A 12973-nucleotide genomic window follows, 5' to 3' on the forward strand; every position below is an offset into this window, starting at 1 on the left:
ACTGTGCATTCTGGTTTTACCAGAGTTATTAAAACAAGCTCTTATTTTGTATCTTGTGTTTGCAGGTAGAAAGTTACCAAATGTTGCACAAACTTAAATGTCCCTTCAGTGAAGTCCAGCTTCCTTCAAGAGAGCTGGCCAAAACTTGAATGAATTTCATGCAACACGCTAAGTCAGCCAGAGAGGAGAGCTAAATTGGATTGAGGATATGGGGGAAGCTTTTGGAGAGCAGTTGGTAACCATCAGTAGATAATTTGGCCTGAACGTGGCTGACAGCTCTTTACCTGTATGGGAGGGGGGAATCATCACATGGGTTTTCTGGTTTTTCGTTCTGTTTTTCCTGGCGGTTTTGGTTTTTTAGCAGTGAGCATCCTAATTAAGCAAGCTGACGATCCCGGGCTGGCTGCATATCGATCCCGCATAGTTACACAGGCTTGCCAGGCCGTGTCAGCTGGCAGTTTATGGGCTGTCATTAAGTTGACTTTACGTTTGCGTTACTGAAGCCACGTTGGGCTGTTGAAATAGCATTGCCCAAAGAAAAGCATATATGTGCATACATAAATATAACAGATTTCGGGAAAGAACATCTAAGGCATTGATTTCCTGGAAGGTTTTCCCTCCAGAGTGTTGATCTTGTTTGTGTACTTGATAAATGCAATTCCTAAGGTGCAGAAAGAAATTGTGATTTGCAATAAAACCAAGAGATGGTCAAAAATTACTGAAACATCTCACCCCAAATTGATGAATTTCTAATCTGCTTCATATAACTAAAGAAAAGGAAACCTCTAACATTGTAGAGAATTATCTAGAAAAAGGAGCTAACCTTGGCTACCCCAGTTTTGCTACACGTGCTTTCAGGCTTAACATCCCTCCCCCCTCCCCCCCCAATTAATTACGTAAACTGCAGAGTAAATACCATCTAAATGAATGAGTGTGGACAGAACTAATTCTAAAAAAAAAGGCTACAAATACCATTTAAAGAGAATGAGTGTAGATAGGACTAATTCTAAAAAAATGAGGCTACAAGTCAGCTTATTGGTGCCAGACTCAGACTTTTCCAGAGAGATTAGTGTGGCCGGCATCCCCATGCAGCTATTATGCTGCATTACAAATAGGGATTTCCCAATTTATGTTCTCAGTTCTTCCCCCCCCCCCTTTTTTTTCTTTTTTTAAAAAAAATGGGGAAAAATACTGGCACATCAACCTCTGGCACAAATCACTGCAAGGTGGTATTTGTGTGAGCTTAGAAATTGTTCTCTTGTGTTATTAAATAACTTAAATAACCCTTTTCAGCAAAATCTTGACATCTGTTAGAAGTTCTGGGTTCCAGCAGTATTTGACTAAGTCAGCTCCCAAAAGATTAAACTATTTTGAAGTCCGGTATTGGATTAATGGAGGCATTTCTCCAGAGAATGAACTTGATCAGGTTTCCCATGACAATTAGGAATTTTCCTTTTTCAGTCAACTTGTGAGACTTTGTGTTTATTTAGAGATAAATGTTATTTACTACTTGCAGAGCAAAATATATCACACAACCCCTCCCTACCCACCTCCCCAATCCTTTAATATTTTATGTGACAGCAGAATTGGTGGCTTGGTATTTTTGTTTTGTTTCTATCCGGGGGAGGGGGAAACAATGGAATAAAATGTGGTTGTATACTCAAACATTCCACTTTCTTATGCTAACATGCGAAAAGCAAAACAATCTGAACAGGCTAAATGCAGAATTGTGTATTTTGTCAACTGTTGCTTTCATTAGCTTTCTTTTTTCCATGGAACGGTGTGTACCGGTACTGGCTTCCATCTTTCTGTCAGTGTAGGTTCTCTTTAAAGCGTGTTAAAATGCTGTTCTGCAAGGCTCCTGGAGCTCGGTAAGTTCTGGTGGATGGTGAGTACGACTGCATCAGAGATGCTCATTTGGAAAATGTAAGTAAAGTCAGCAAGCTTAGGTGCAACTTGTTTGACGCATTGAGGGTTTTTGCTGTTTGAAGTGAGAAAAGTGCTGCAATTGCTTGAGTCTTATTCCACAACATAATCTTTAAAAGCATAAACAGTTCATGAATATAAAGCAACCTTGGTTTTGGCCTGCTAGGCGTTGTTATTCCTCTTGCAGATGTGACTGAAGCGTGCGTACATACAGCTCTAAACTACAGCTGGGACCCAGCCTGGCGAGGGCTCCCAGAACACCGTGAGCTGCCCAGCTGGCTGCGGTGTCTGCGGCGAGGAGCTAGCCAAGAGGAGTTTCTGGAGGGAGTGCCTCTGGGTCCCCTTTCGGACGCGTCGTCTCTTGCACGCTCTTCACTGCTCCTTGCCTCAGCCCTTACCTGTGCTCCTTCCCTGACTGTTTCCTAAATTTTTTTTTTTAAATCCCAATTCATGCTGCACAAAACTGATGGCATCTAGTCTGGAGGCCTGACATTAATTTTCTGCCAAATGATTCTGGACTTGCTTTAATCCAGGCTCTGGCAAGCACTTGTTAATCCGTTCTTTGCCTGCTGCCCCTTGGTTTTATTGACATGCATGGGTTTTTTCCCAGACAAAATTTGGAATGCTCCCTTTACCAGGATTTATCTGTACTCAGAAGCTTTCTGTGCAGTGTAGCCTTTCTCTTGTAATCGACTTCAAAGGGTTTAACAAAGAACATAATTTACCTGCAAAAGATCTGGCTTGTCATACTTCTCTGCATTACTGACGTAGTCTTGTGAAGTTGTGCATGCGTCTGACTTCTGGTGAAACCCATGCAGTTACCAGCAAGGTCAGAATAATTGCACGGACTGTAGTGATATATGGAATACCAGGCAAGGAAGTCTTGTGGCTTGCCTTGTAGTGTCCTCTTACTTAAAAAATCAGGGGCTGCAGTGCCGTTTTGTGGGAAGATTTCTGAGTACAACTCCCTCTCTCCCTTTACTCAGATATTTTTTTTTTCTTTTTTCTCTGTGCTGTTTGCTTGCCTTCGCTGCTTCCAACTTTTGGCCTTGCTGCTTACATTTTGTATGCAAAGCAATTTAGCAGGCGCTGCCTTTGACTTCCCTCTGCCAAACTTCTGTATGTAGCTTTGTTTCCCCTTAGTTATTTCTGCCAGATAAGTGCAGTCTAATACCTACCACTGATGCAGCTATCAGTGGAAGCAAAAAGGAGAGTGTTAATAAAGCATGACTAGCCAACCTGGATGTTACAACAACGTGGTCTCATCCTTCTGCTTTTCCTGAGCATCATTCTCAGATGTGTTGGTAATAGTTTGGAGTTCATGGGGTGTTTTTTCCCAGCAAACTCCCCTTGTTTTTGGGAAGCGTCAAGCTTAATGTCTTGACTCCTGCGTGAAGCTTGCCATTGTTTTCCTCTTCCTGTAGAAGAGCAAATTCACCCCATTCCTTAAATACCAAACTACGGTTACTGATGCGGAGGGCAGCACAGGTACCTTCTTCTATAAGATTGAGTGGAGACCTTGCGAAGTTCTGTGCCTCGTAGCGTTACTGAATGATTGCAGTTAGCATTCCAGTCTGTGGCAACGTATGCCTTTTGTTTACTTGTCATTATTCTTTCTATGCTATCTTTCAGAAAATGTTTTTTGACTTAACAGTGCAGCCTGAGCAAGGGAGAAATACGCTTGAGTGTCATGAACTGTGCCAGTCAGCCAGCAGCCTGCAGGGCAGTGATTTGGAGAGGTGGTCTGCGTGCTCTTCTGTAGGCTGCCTAAAGGCAAGGCATGAAGAGTTAAAGCTGGCTCTGCCTCCCATTTGTGCCCTGACAAGATCGAGATATTAAGTTATTGAACTCGGTAGAAAACTAATGATCTTTACCTGCTGAAAGCTACGCTGAGAGTATAATTGAAGAAAAACAGAAACAACTTGACCTTATTTGGGCTTCTGTATGTAGTTGGGCTCCTTGCTGTTGGGGAGCCAAGGGTGTTTATGTGGTTGAGTGCTATGACAGCAGTTCCTGAATTAAGAGCCTGTGAAGATTTTTTTGTAGTAGTTGTATAGATAAAGTTGGGAAGCTTTGGGTAGTTCTCTCTAAACCCTTGCTTCCATAACACATTTGCTGTGGCTTATTTTGAATGCTTTCTTCACTTCCAGTTTCTCCTGTTCTGCTTGAAACACTCCTATTAAAACATGAAGACGACGACTGCCTTTCTTTCAAAGCTGCCTGTACTCATTTTTCACGACTTTAGTAAACTCATCGCTTGCTCTCCTAGGCTCACTGACTCCGAGATGATTTCTCTGATCTCTGTTTGCTTCCCTTGTCTTGTCCATAAGGTAGTATCCAGTTTCTTAAAGGGCTTTGTTTAATCATCTCCCGTGGCTCTTGCTTTGCCCAGTTTGATCTTGGGTTGCAGCTGTGAGTTTTCGAACCAGCTTCAGAAAAGATGCCCGATGCATTTTTCTTCTGTGTGATAGCTGGGTGATTTAGCTAGCAAGTTCTTGGTTTGGGTCCACTTATCTGCTTTTGGTGGCTCTTTTTAGGTAACTGAAGATACGTCTGGCTTTATGGGGAGCTTGATGGGAGGATTATTGGAAGAACACATGTTTCTCTGTGCCTTGTAGAAATTTAAATCTCTGCATAGCAGAGAAAGAAAAGCAAATGTGGTATTGGAAAGTGGAGTGTTTGAGTGCACCAGAAGTATTAAGCCCAATTTTGGTTTGCTTGTGCATATTTTAACTTCTTGTCTCTCTTCCATTAAGATTCCAATACTGAATATTCAGGTGAAAATATTCCCAGCTCTCTGTACTGTCGCAGGAACCGTATTCTCCTGTACAAACTACTTTGGTGTAATCTTCACAGGTGGAGTTGGCAAAAATGGATCCACTATAGCAGTAAGTACTTTGTTCTGCTAGTTACTCTTCAGCACTCTGTGGCTTTTGAGCCATGCCTTTTAGTTTTTATTTAAGATAATGCCTTCTACATGTGAAATACTTTCAGTTCCTTGCTGGCGTGGGAAAAACAAGTGAATATTGTCTGCGTAAGAATAGTAGCTTTAGGAGTCAAGAGTTTTAAAATTGGAGTGATTAAAAGTGCTTATTGTACTTTGATATTTGCTTTTGAATTAATCCTATAAAACAGGTTATACAAATGCGCACGCCCCCAAAGAGTTCATAGAAAAGTCCAATGCAAAAATCCATTCAGAAGAAAGTTCGTCAAGAAGATTGGTTATGGCTTTGATCCTTCTAGAAGATCTGTATTATTCATATTACTAGTGAAGAACTACAGGTGGAGGTATCTGCACAAGTACCTTCTGTTTCAGTGAAGATGATGATTGATTCTGGAGCCCCGGGAGTTTTCCAAAAAGCAATCCTATAGTGGCCTAATAATTAGTTGCTACCTAGAAGACTGTTTGAGTTGCTTTCTAGCTGAGAAAGCGATAGAAGTATTGTCTCCTGTCACTTGCTAAAAGTGTCAGCCACTGCCTGTGTGACACGTGTCACAGCTGTGCGCTTCTTGCTGCCAAAAACCTTATTTCCTCTCCCAGCACATGAAAGGTTCAACCATGTTCTCAGCTGATGCTCGCTCAAGTTTCACCATGCTTTGTTCCTGTTAGTACCGGTGTTCAGAAAGACATGTTTTTAATCTTACTTTAGTTAGAAACCACCAGTTGCATACCACGTGAGCGTCTGGCTTACTGAGGTTTCTTTGCAATGTGCATGTTTTGTTAACCTAACGCTTTAACTTTAATCCCACTGTAGGGAACGAGCGTCCTTTCACCTTTTCTTCATATTGGGTCAGTGATTGCATTAGCTGCAATGATCTACAAGAAATCTGCTGTGCAGCTCTTTGAAAGGCATCCCTGCTTATATATACTTACTTTTGGTTTTGTATCTGCTAAGATAACAAATAAACTAGTGGTAAGTGTGCCAGAACCTTCCAGTTTCTTGTTATTGCAGTAAAACTTTTTGTAGATTATTTAAAGTTCTCTAGTTATTCCACTGACTAACTTGCATCTGTTTGTGTACTGAAGCGATACTCGTGCTTTACTTATTTTGAGTAGCTTGGAGGTGCAGCAGAGCCTTCCTTCTGTTCGAAAGGGGAGCGGTAAACCTCAAGTTAGTGCCATGGTTACACAGTCAGTGCCAGTACAGCTTAGAGTTGCCAAAGTTCTGTTTCTCCCACTTTCCCAGCTGTTCATTCACATTTTTGCAGTGTATTTGGGCATGTGGGCAATGAGCTGGGCAGGCACGGAGGTGGCTGAAACCCCCCTCAGATGCAGGTGCAGAGGGGGGAGGGAAGTTTGGGAGAAGGAGCGAAGGTGACAGAGGTGCTGAGGTTTGGAACAGTTGCTCAGGGTTTAACTTAAACAATTGGAGAGAAATAGTGGTTAAAATTAACAGGTTTGTACCCGGGAGCAGACGGCAGCGCTATTGGGAGCGGAGCCCGTTGCACAGAGGGTGAATGAGGGATGAAACAACGGACATAACTCGGAATGGAAGAAAAGTTTCTTTCTTACCAAGGCTGGTTAACTACACAGTCACATCAACAGTTGTGCTGGTAAAAGTGAGGATGTGGTGTAGGACAGCCTCTGTGCCTGTGGGGGAGGGAGGGAATGTCACAATTTGGCATGAAAAGATGTGATCATCAAATGGTAACCAGAGAGAGGTGGTGATCCTTATGGGATGGGAACAAATAGGTGAAGTGAGAGGAACAGTAAGTGTCTCTGATTTTTGAAGGTCTAGCAGCTGTGAGTTTTGGTTTCCAGGCTCAACTAAACCTTAAAATTTACCAGTCTACTTCTATTTTACTGTTTTGTTTCTGGCCAGAGGAAAGATTTGTGGGCTGGAAAATGTGTTAGGATTTTTTCCCTGTAGCTACGTTCTTTGTGCTAATAAAAGATACTTCTCTGCAAACCTTGCATCTCATAGCTGTAGACTTTTGTGGTTCAAACAGTATTGCTGCTGCTACTTAAGTACCTGATACATCTTACGGTAATGCGGCTTGAACTATAACTTCTGTGGCTTTGTGTATTCTGAAATCACTCTGCGTTGGCTGGCATATGTTTATTTCTTAAACTTCCTTCTTTTGTTGTAGGTTGCACACATGACCAAAAGTGAAATGCACCTGCACGACACAGCATTCATAGGCCCAGCACTGTTGTTTCTGGACCAGTATTTTAACAGCTTTATTGATGAGTATATTGTACTCTGGATTGCCCTGGTAAGTATGGGCTCGCTTTGCTTGTCGGTAATCATTGTGAGCGTTTGCGTGCTCTCTCACAAATATGGTTTGCGTTGGTTGAGCCTAGCTGACTCACCTAGAGGGTGATGGGACTGGGAACTTACTTTACTGAGTTGATTTTAAATAGAGCTCATGCAAACGGAGGTAAACATGGTTTGCTTGGTGCATAGTTTAAACAGTTTTAAAGCAACGTAGCAAATACTCAAAGCTTAGAATAGACTGTTTTGAAGATTTGTGTTGATGCCTTGTTAGCGAGGGAGTATATTATGTGCGGTGCAACTGTAGTACGGCTGTACCTTAAGCTCTTGAAAGCATGTACGTCTGTCACTACTAGCAGCATCCATTAGGAAAAGATACCTGAAGTTACTCATACGTGCTTATCAAGCACTCAAGTGTTATCTACCAAAATGCAGTGTTAACCTTTTAATGAAATCGGTATTTTGTGTATGGTTATCACAATTCAGAGTTAATGGGGCATTTCACAGTATCTGTATAGGTACTATAACTGTTTTCCCCTCTCTGACTACAGAATTAAGAGTCTGTATTCTTACAAAGCTGGAAGAAAGCGCAGCATACCTAGAAACTCTTTCTTCACTGAGTGATTATTCCTACAGAGTTGGAGATTTAGTTTGTGAAAAGAAGACCCGAGTGCTTTTATTCTGAAGTGTGCAGGTGGTGTTACAATCTTGTGTTATACTCTATGCAAATATAGATCTAAATGTGTGTAATTTTTTCCATTGGCAGATCTTTTCTCTCTTTGATTTGCTTCGATACTGTGTCAGTGTGTGCAATCAAATTGCTGCCCATCTGCACATCCATGTATTCCGAATCAAGTCGTCCTCCACGCATTCTAATCACCATTAGTAAATGGGGAGTCACCATAAGAAGAAATAAGAGAGAGTTGGTTTTCTACATGAACGGATGTGAAGATATGTGGGAGACTAAGGCAAAAAGCAGATAAGAACAAAGTAATTTATAGTAATCCATGTTGTATAACTGCTATTCTTTGTTATCAGTAACACTCCTTAGCTAGTCTCCTGCCTGAGAGAGTGAATTCCAAGTACACCCTAGTCAACTCTACATGTAGTCAACTCTGTTGGTTCAAAGCCCGGGAAAGCATGCAGGGAGTAATGCTCTGTCTTTGTAATTACCTTGATTACAAAATAATCTATATATGGTGAATGGATCCCCAACAACTGAAGTTTCTAATGTAGTATAATTACAGCTGCAATACAACTTGCTTTTAATTTTAATATTTCATCATCTCTTAGTGAAATACTTGTTTAGTGTCCACTCGAAATTTATTTACTAAAGACCTGAGCTGGTAAAAACAGAGATATCGCACTAGCTTGTGTAGCTGAAGCAGCTGTTGAGGTTTGAGTCCAGACTGATGTGGTTCTTTTGCTTATGCATTGCTGATAAAGCGGTTTCTTGCTGAAGAATAATGTGTTGAACAGGGTTCTGCAAGCGGAAGGGATGACCGGCATGCAAAATAGTATGGTATCTTTGTCAATTAATTTTATTTTTTTAAATAAACATTATCTAAAAAGACAACTTATTTCTCAATTTTCTTCAGTGGAAAGACTATGAAAAGAAAATTTTACTGTTTACTTTTTTTATGTATGAAACTTAAGCAAAATTTCCTTTCTGCTCTTAATAAATAAGAATTCTGAGAGCAACCCTTGTCTTCAGATGTGTGTGTTGCTCTGTCCTACTTAGACTTCTGAAGTACAATTCTGCCTGCTATTTAGAAAGCTGCTTTCTAATGCTTTTATGTGTGTAGCGTTGTCATTCCAGGATCTCCAAGAGCTTTCTCTGCTACATAGTGCTGTAAGTTTGGGGTGGGTTTTTTTTGTTGTTAATACCATTTTAAATGTGGTGAACTGCATCAGGGAGGCTAAGTTAGATTTAATGGAGGGTTTAATCGCACGGTAGTGAAGTGCTGCAATGTGTGCCGCAGGCCCTGGCACTGAGGGGAACTTCAGACCCTGAGCAAAGTGCCTAGGCTTGCTGTGCAGAGCAAAGGGAGCGTCGCCAGAGCAGGATCTGCCATGGCTATCGGGGAGCTGCTGGGGAGCCAGGTGGTGGGGAATGCTAGGAGCTTGGCGAGGGGAATCCTAGCCCTCTCCCTATGGAGCATCTCTCTCAGCATGGTAAGAAAATGCTTCTTGTCTGCTGGGAACCCAGAGCCACAGCAGTACCTGAAGACAACTGCATGTGTCTCTTCTTTCAAGGAATTAAACACAGCTCACTTAAAAAAAAAAAAAAAAAAAAAAAAAAAAAAAAAAAAAAAAAAAAAAATTAAAAAAACCCCAACAACAATAAATCAAAACTCCAGCTGAGCGTTTAGCACATGGATGTGCTCTTGTCTTGTGTCGTCTCTGGTTGGAAAAGTTTTGGTTCCTTTCTGTGGGGCGATACCATTTCAGCAAGTGAGTTGGAGGTCATGCCTCAGGATTGGGGCACTGGGGAAAGGAGGAATGTCTTCAGGATGAGGAGAAATTTCTGTAGGCTTCCCTACTTCGCCCTTGAACTTCCAGGCATTTGTGTCCTTGTGAGCAGCTATTATGTGGCAAGCGCAGCTGAGGGCTCTTTGGGGTACCTCTGGGTTTGCACTGGGGGTTCCCAAAGCGTCCCTGCCAGGCTGAAGCCTGAGGGAGAGTTTGGTTCCTGCGTCCTGACCACGCAGCTGTGGCACAGCTCTGAAGTGTCCTGGAAATGTTAATGGTCCCAGTGAGTAAGGTGGCAGCTGTCTCTTCGGTATCACAGTTTTACATGCAATGGGAATTTAGATAACTAGTTTATTTGGATAACTAGTTTATATGGAGCACCTCTCCTACAAGGCCAGGCTGAGAGAGTTGGGGTTCATCCTGGAGAAGAGGAGGCTGCGGGGAGACCTTACTGCGGCCTTTCAGTGCTGAAAGGGGGCCGATGGGAAGGATGGGGACAATCTTTTTAGCAAGGCCTGTTGTGACAGGACAAGGAATAATGGATTTAAACTGGATATAAGGAAGAAATTTTTTACACTGAGGGTGATGAGGCACTGGAAGGGGTTGCCCAGAGAGGCAGTGGAGGCCCCATCCCTGGAAACATCCCAGGCCAGGTTGGACGGGGCTCTGAGCGACCTGACATGGTTAAAGCTGTCCCTGCTCACTGCAGGGGTTGGGCTGGGTGGCCTCTAAAGGTCCCTCCCAACCCAAACCATTCTGTGATTCTGTTTAGTTTTAACCACGTTCAGCTGGGTGAAGGTTTGATCTAGATAGTCAAGCCTCTGCTGCTGCCCTTCAAGTGGTGAGCAAGACAAAGTCTGCGAGGCAAAAGACTGGAAGGATTTTAAGGTGCTGAGGGCCTGCCTCCCCTTCGCAAAGCCTGTGTTTCTTTTCATCGGCATGAAGTGGGTGCAAAACTCAGTTGCTTGGATAGTCCCTCCCCGGAGTGCAAGAGGTTTTCTGGAGAAGCAAATAGGGAATTGTGCTCTTGGTCTTCAGGGTTTTAAGATTAAGCTGCTCCAAATAATTTGTCACTGATACTTGAGACTGGTGAAGAACTGAAGTCTTTGAAGGGTTGTCTAGGACCGAACTCTTGCTTACAAAACACGTCTAAGCTAAAGCCTGTTGATGTTCAGGAGATGCAATAGGGCACCTTATCCTCAGCCTTTTACTACCTGGAAGTTTGAGTGCCCTCCATGTTCAGCCAGCCAGGAAAAAATTCCCATTTCTATCCTGGTAAAGCTGGGAATCCAAGCCATATAGGGTTGCTATGGATATAGGTATTGTATAAATGAATGAGCTTTACCACTGGCACTTGTACGTTACAACACTGTCTTGTGATCATAAGTTATCTTAGATCTGCTTGTAGAGCTAAGGCTGCTCAAGGAGTTGAGATGGGGAACAGAATTTTTGTGGGCTCGGCCTGACCTTGTGATGTGCTTTTTCACTTTCTGTTGCATCCAGAAGACACTTCGAAGGAAGAGCTTTTGCAACAGCAGGCTGTTGAGCTTGCTGGAACACCTGCGTCTGAGTATACTCCCTGCAAAACAAATACAACCTGTTCTCTGGTAGGAAAGTTTTCCCCTAAAACTGTAAAGGCAAGCTGAAAATATCCACTTGGTGTTGGAGTGTTGCTGCTTCTAAGAACTGGTAAAGGAGTTCCCTTGCTTGGCAAGGAGTTTAACACAGGAAAGAGACAAGTCAAGGTACCTCAGGGCCTGTTTCTGTTCATCTGAGTGTCAGTTTTGTTTCATACCAGTATTTTTCTCTTCTTTCTTTCTGACCCTGCATGTACCAGGTGCATCCAGTGCTGCTATGGCCCATCTTTAGTTTGGAATGGAGTTGCAGAGAAGTTTAATCATTTCCAGAGAGCAGGATGTGAAGCCTTGCAGCAATTTTCAGAGGTTATAGCCAGGTGGGAAGTGATCTGAGGTAGGAGCTGTGTCTGTTATTGTTCTGGAGCAATCTGAAAGCACTTAGCAATGATGACTGCACTGACTCTGGTAGGTTAAATATGCCCAGGACTATTTGCTGTCACTGAGGCCAGCTGGCAGAGGGTGACACACACCATAACGTGAAACTTATCTTCCAAGCAGGGCAGCTGCATAGCAGGAATTGAAACGCAAATCAGAAGCGACTCCTGAGCTGACTCCCAAACCATGCCTGGGAGTTGTTTGTACAAGTGCGAGTTGGCTAATACTATGCTGGGAACTATGTTAACAATTTAGCAGAATAAATGAGTGCTTTCCAGTTCAGGGAGACATTTCTTGGCACTGTTTTATTTACGGTTGTAGTCTTAGTTCAAGCGTTAGTCAAATCTTGAGCAGGAAGAAGGATTTAAAAATACGCTGCAAGTTTTGCTGATACGCTGCAATGTGACCTGAGCCCAGCTGGATGTGTCCGTGCTCCTGGCAAACAGCAGCGGAGTTTACCCCGGCAGCAAACACAGTGTCCCCACCTACAAGCAGGTGACTGAAGAGAGGCAGACTGAATTCGAAGAAGTAAATAGGGTATTTTATTCAGCAGCTGCCCTTTCAGCACGGTGTCTTCTTTCTTCACCGGTCTTGAGCGATCATAGGGGTGTGCATAATTCTTGCAATATGCAGTCTGTCCATCTGGGCATTAAAGGGAGGGCATTAAAGCTCTTGCCAGATTGCACCAGTCCGGTGAGTAAGCAAGCATGGCAATAACCAAGCTGCTTTTCAGTGTTGGGGCCAACCCAACCGAAGAAACCCTTAAACCTTGCTGATCAGGAATGATGTCAGTCACGCAGGCTTAGGAAACAAGGACAGAGCTGTCAGGCAGAGTAACAGCCTGCTGAAAGGGAAGAGATGTGAGAGGAGTGTGGGGGGAGATTTGGGGGTCCTGGGGTAGATTATGCCCCTGGGCTTGTTTCCTTTCTTTCCAGCATTGTCAGCCACCACCTGTAGCTCTGAAGCTGCTGCTGGACGGTGGGGAGAGAAGTTCGTGCCAGAAAAGTGCCTGGTTGCTCCTGCTGCTCTGTACCTGTTCCTTTTGTCTTCCTGTAGCCCACTGAGAAGCTGAGCTAAGAGCTGATGTGCTTCCCAAAGGATGTTTTTCTGGGCTGGGCACTGGGAATGGCTCTAGGTCCCTTTTTCCATAACAATACTAAAAGGAAAAGTGCTTCAGCAGTCATGCAAGGTAGCACCAACCCTTCTAACTCACTGTAGTTAACCCTTGCTGGCATCTGTAGCACTGGCTACATTTGAACAACATTTTTTGAAAATTTAAGGATCATTTTTTTGTGTATCTGTTTTCAGCAGCTAAGGAATAACCTTCTATTGCATTTTTCTCTAGCA

At 43.1% G+C, this 12973-nt stretch overlaps 1 protein-coding gene across 3 annotated transcripts in view; it reads left to right on the top strand.

Moving 5' to 3' along the window:
* Nucleotides 1-8689, top strand: part of CEPT1 (choline/ethanolamine phosphotransferase 1) — a 31975-nt gene extending 23286 nt beyond the window's left edge. For all 3 annotated transcript variants that reach the window (XM_075722509.1, XM_075722510.1, XM_075722508.1), the window contains exons 6-9: nucleotides 4683-4814; nucleotides 5682-5840; nucleotides 7018-7143; nucleotides 7909-8689. In XM_075722509.1, coding sequence (XP_075578624.1) covers nucleotides 4683-4814; nucleotides 5682-5840; nucleotides 7018-7143; nucleotides 7909-8028 — 537 coding nt within the window. In that variant the 3' untranslated portion in view covers nucleotides 8029-8689. The remainder of the gene's footprint in view (nucleotides 1-4682; nucleotides 4815-5681; nucleotides 5841-7017; nucleotides 7144-7908) is intronic.
* The last annotated feature ends 4284 nt before the right edge of the window (nucleotides 8690-12973 follow it).

Source organism: Pelecanus crispus, chromosome 17 (assembly GCF_030463565.1).
Source record: "Pelecanus crispus isolate bPelCri1 chromosome 17, bPelCri1.pri, whole genome shotgun sequence".
Taxonomy (NCBI): domain Eukaryota; kingdom Metazoa; phylum Chordata; class Aves; order Pelecaniformes; family Pelecanidae; genus Pelecanus; species Pelecanus crispus.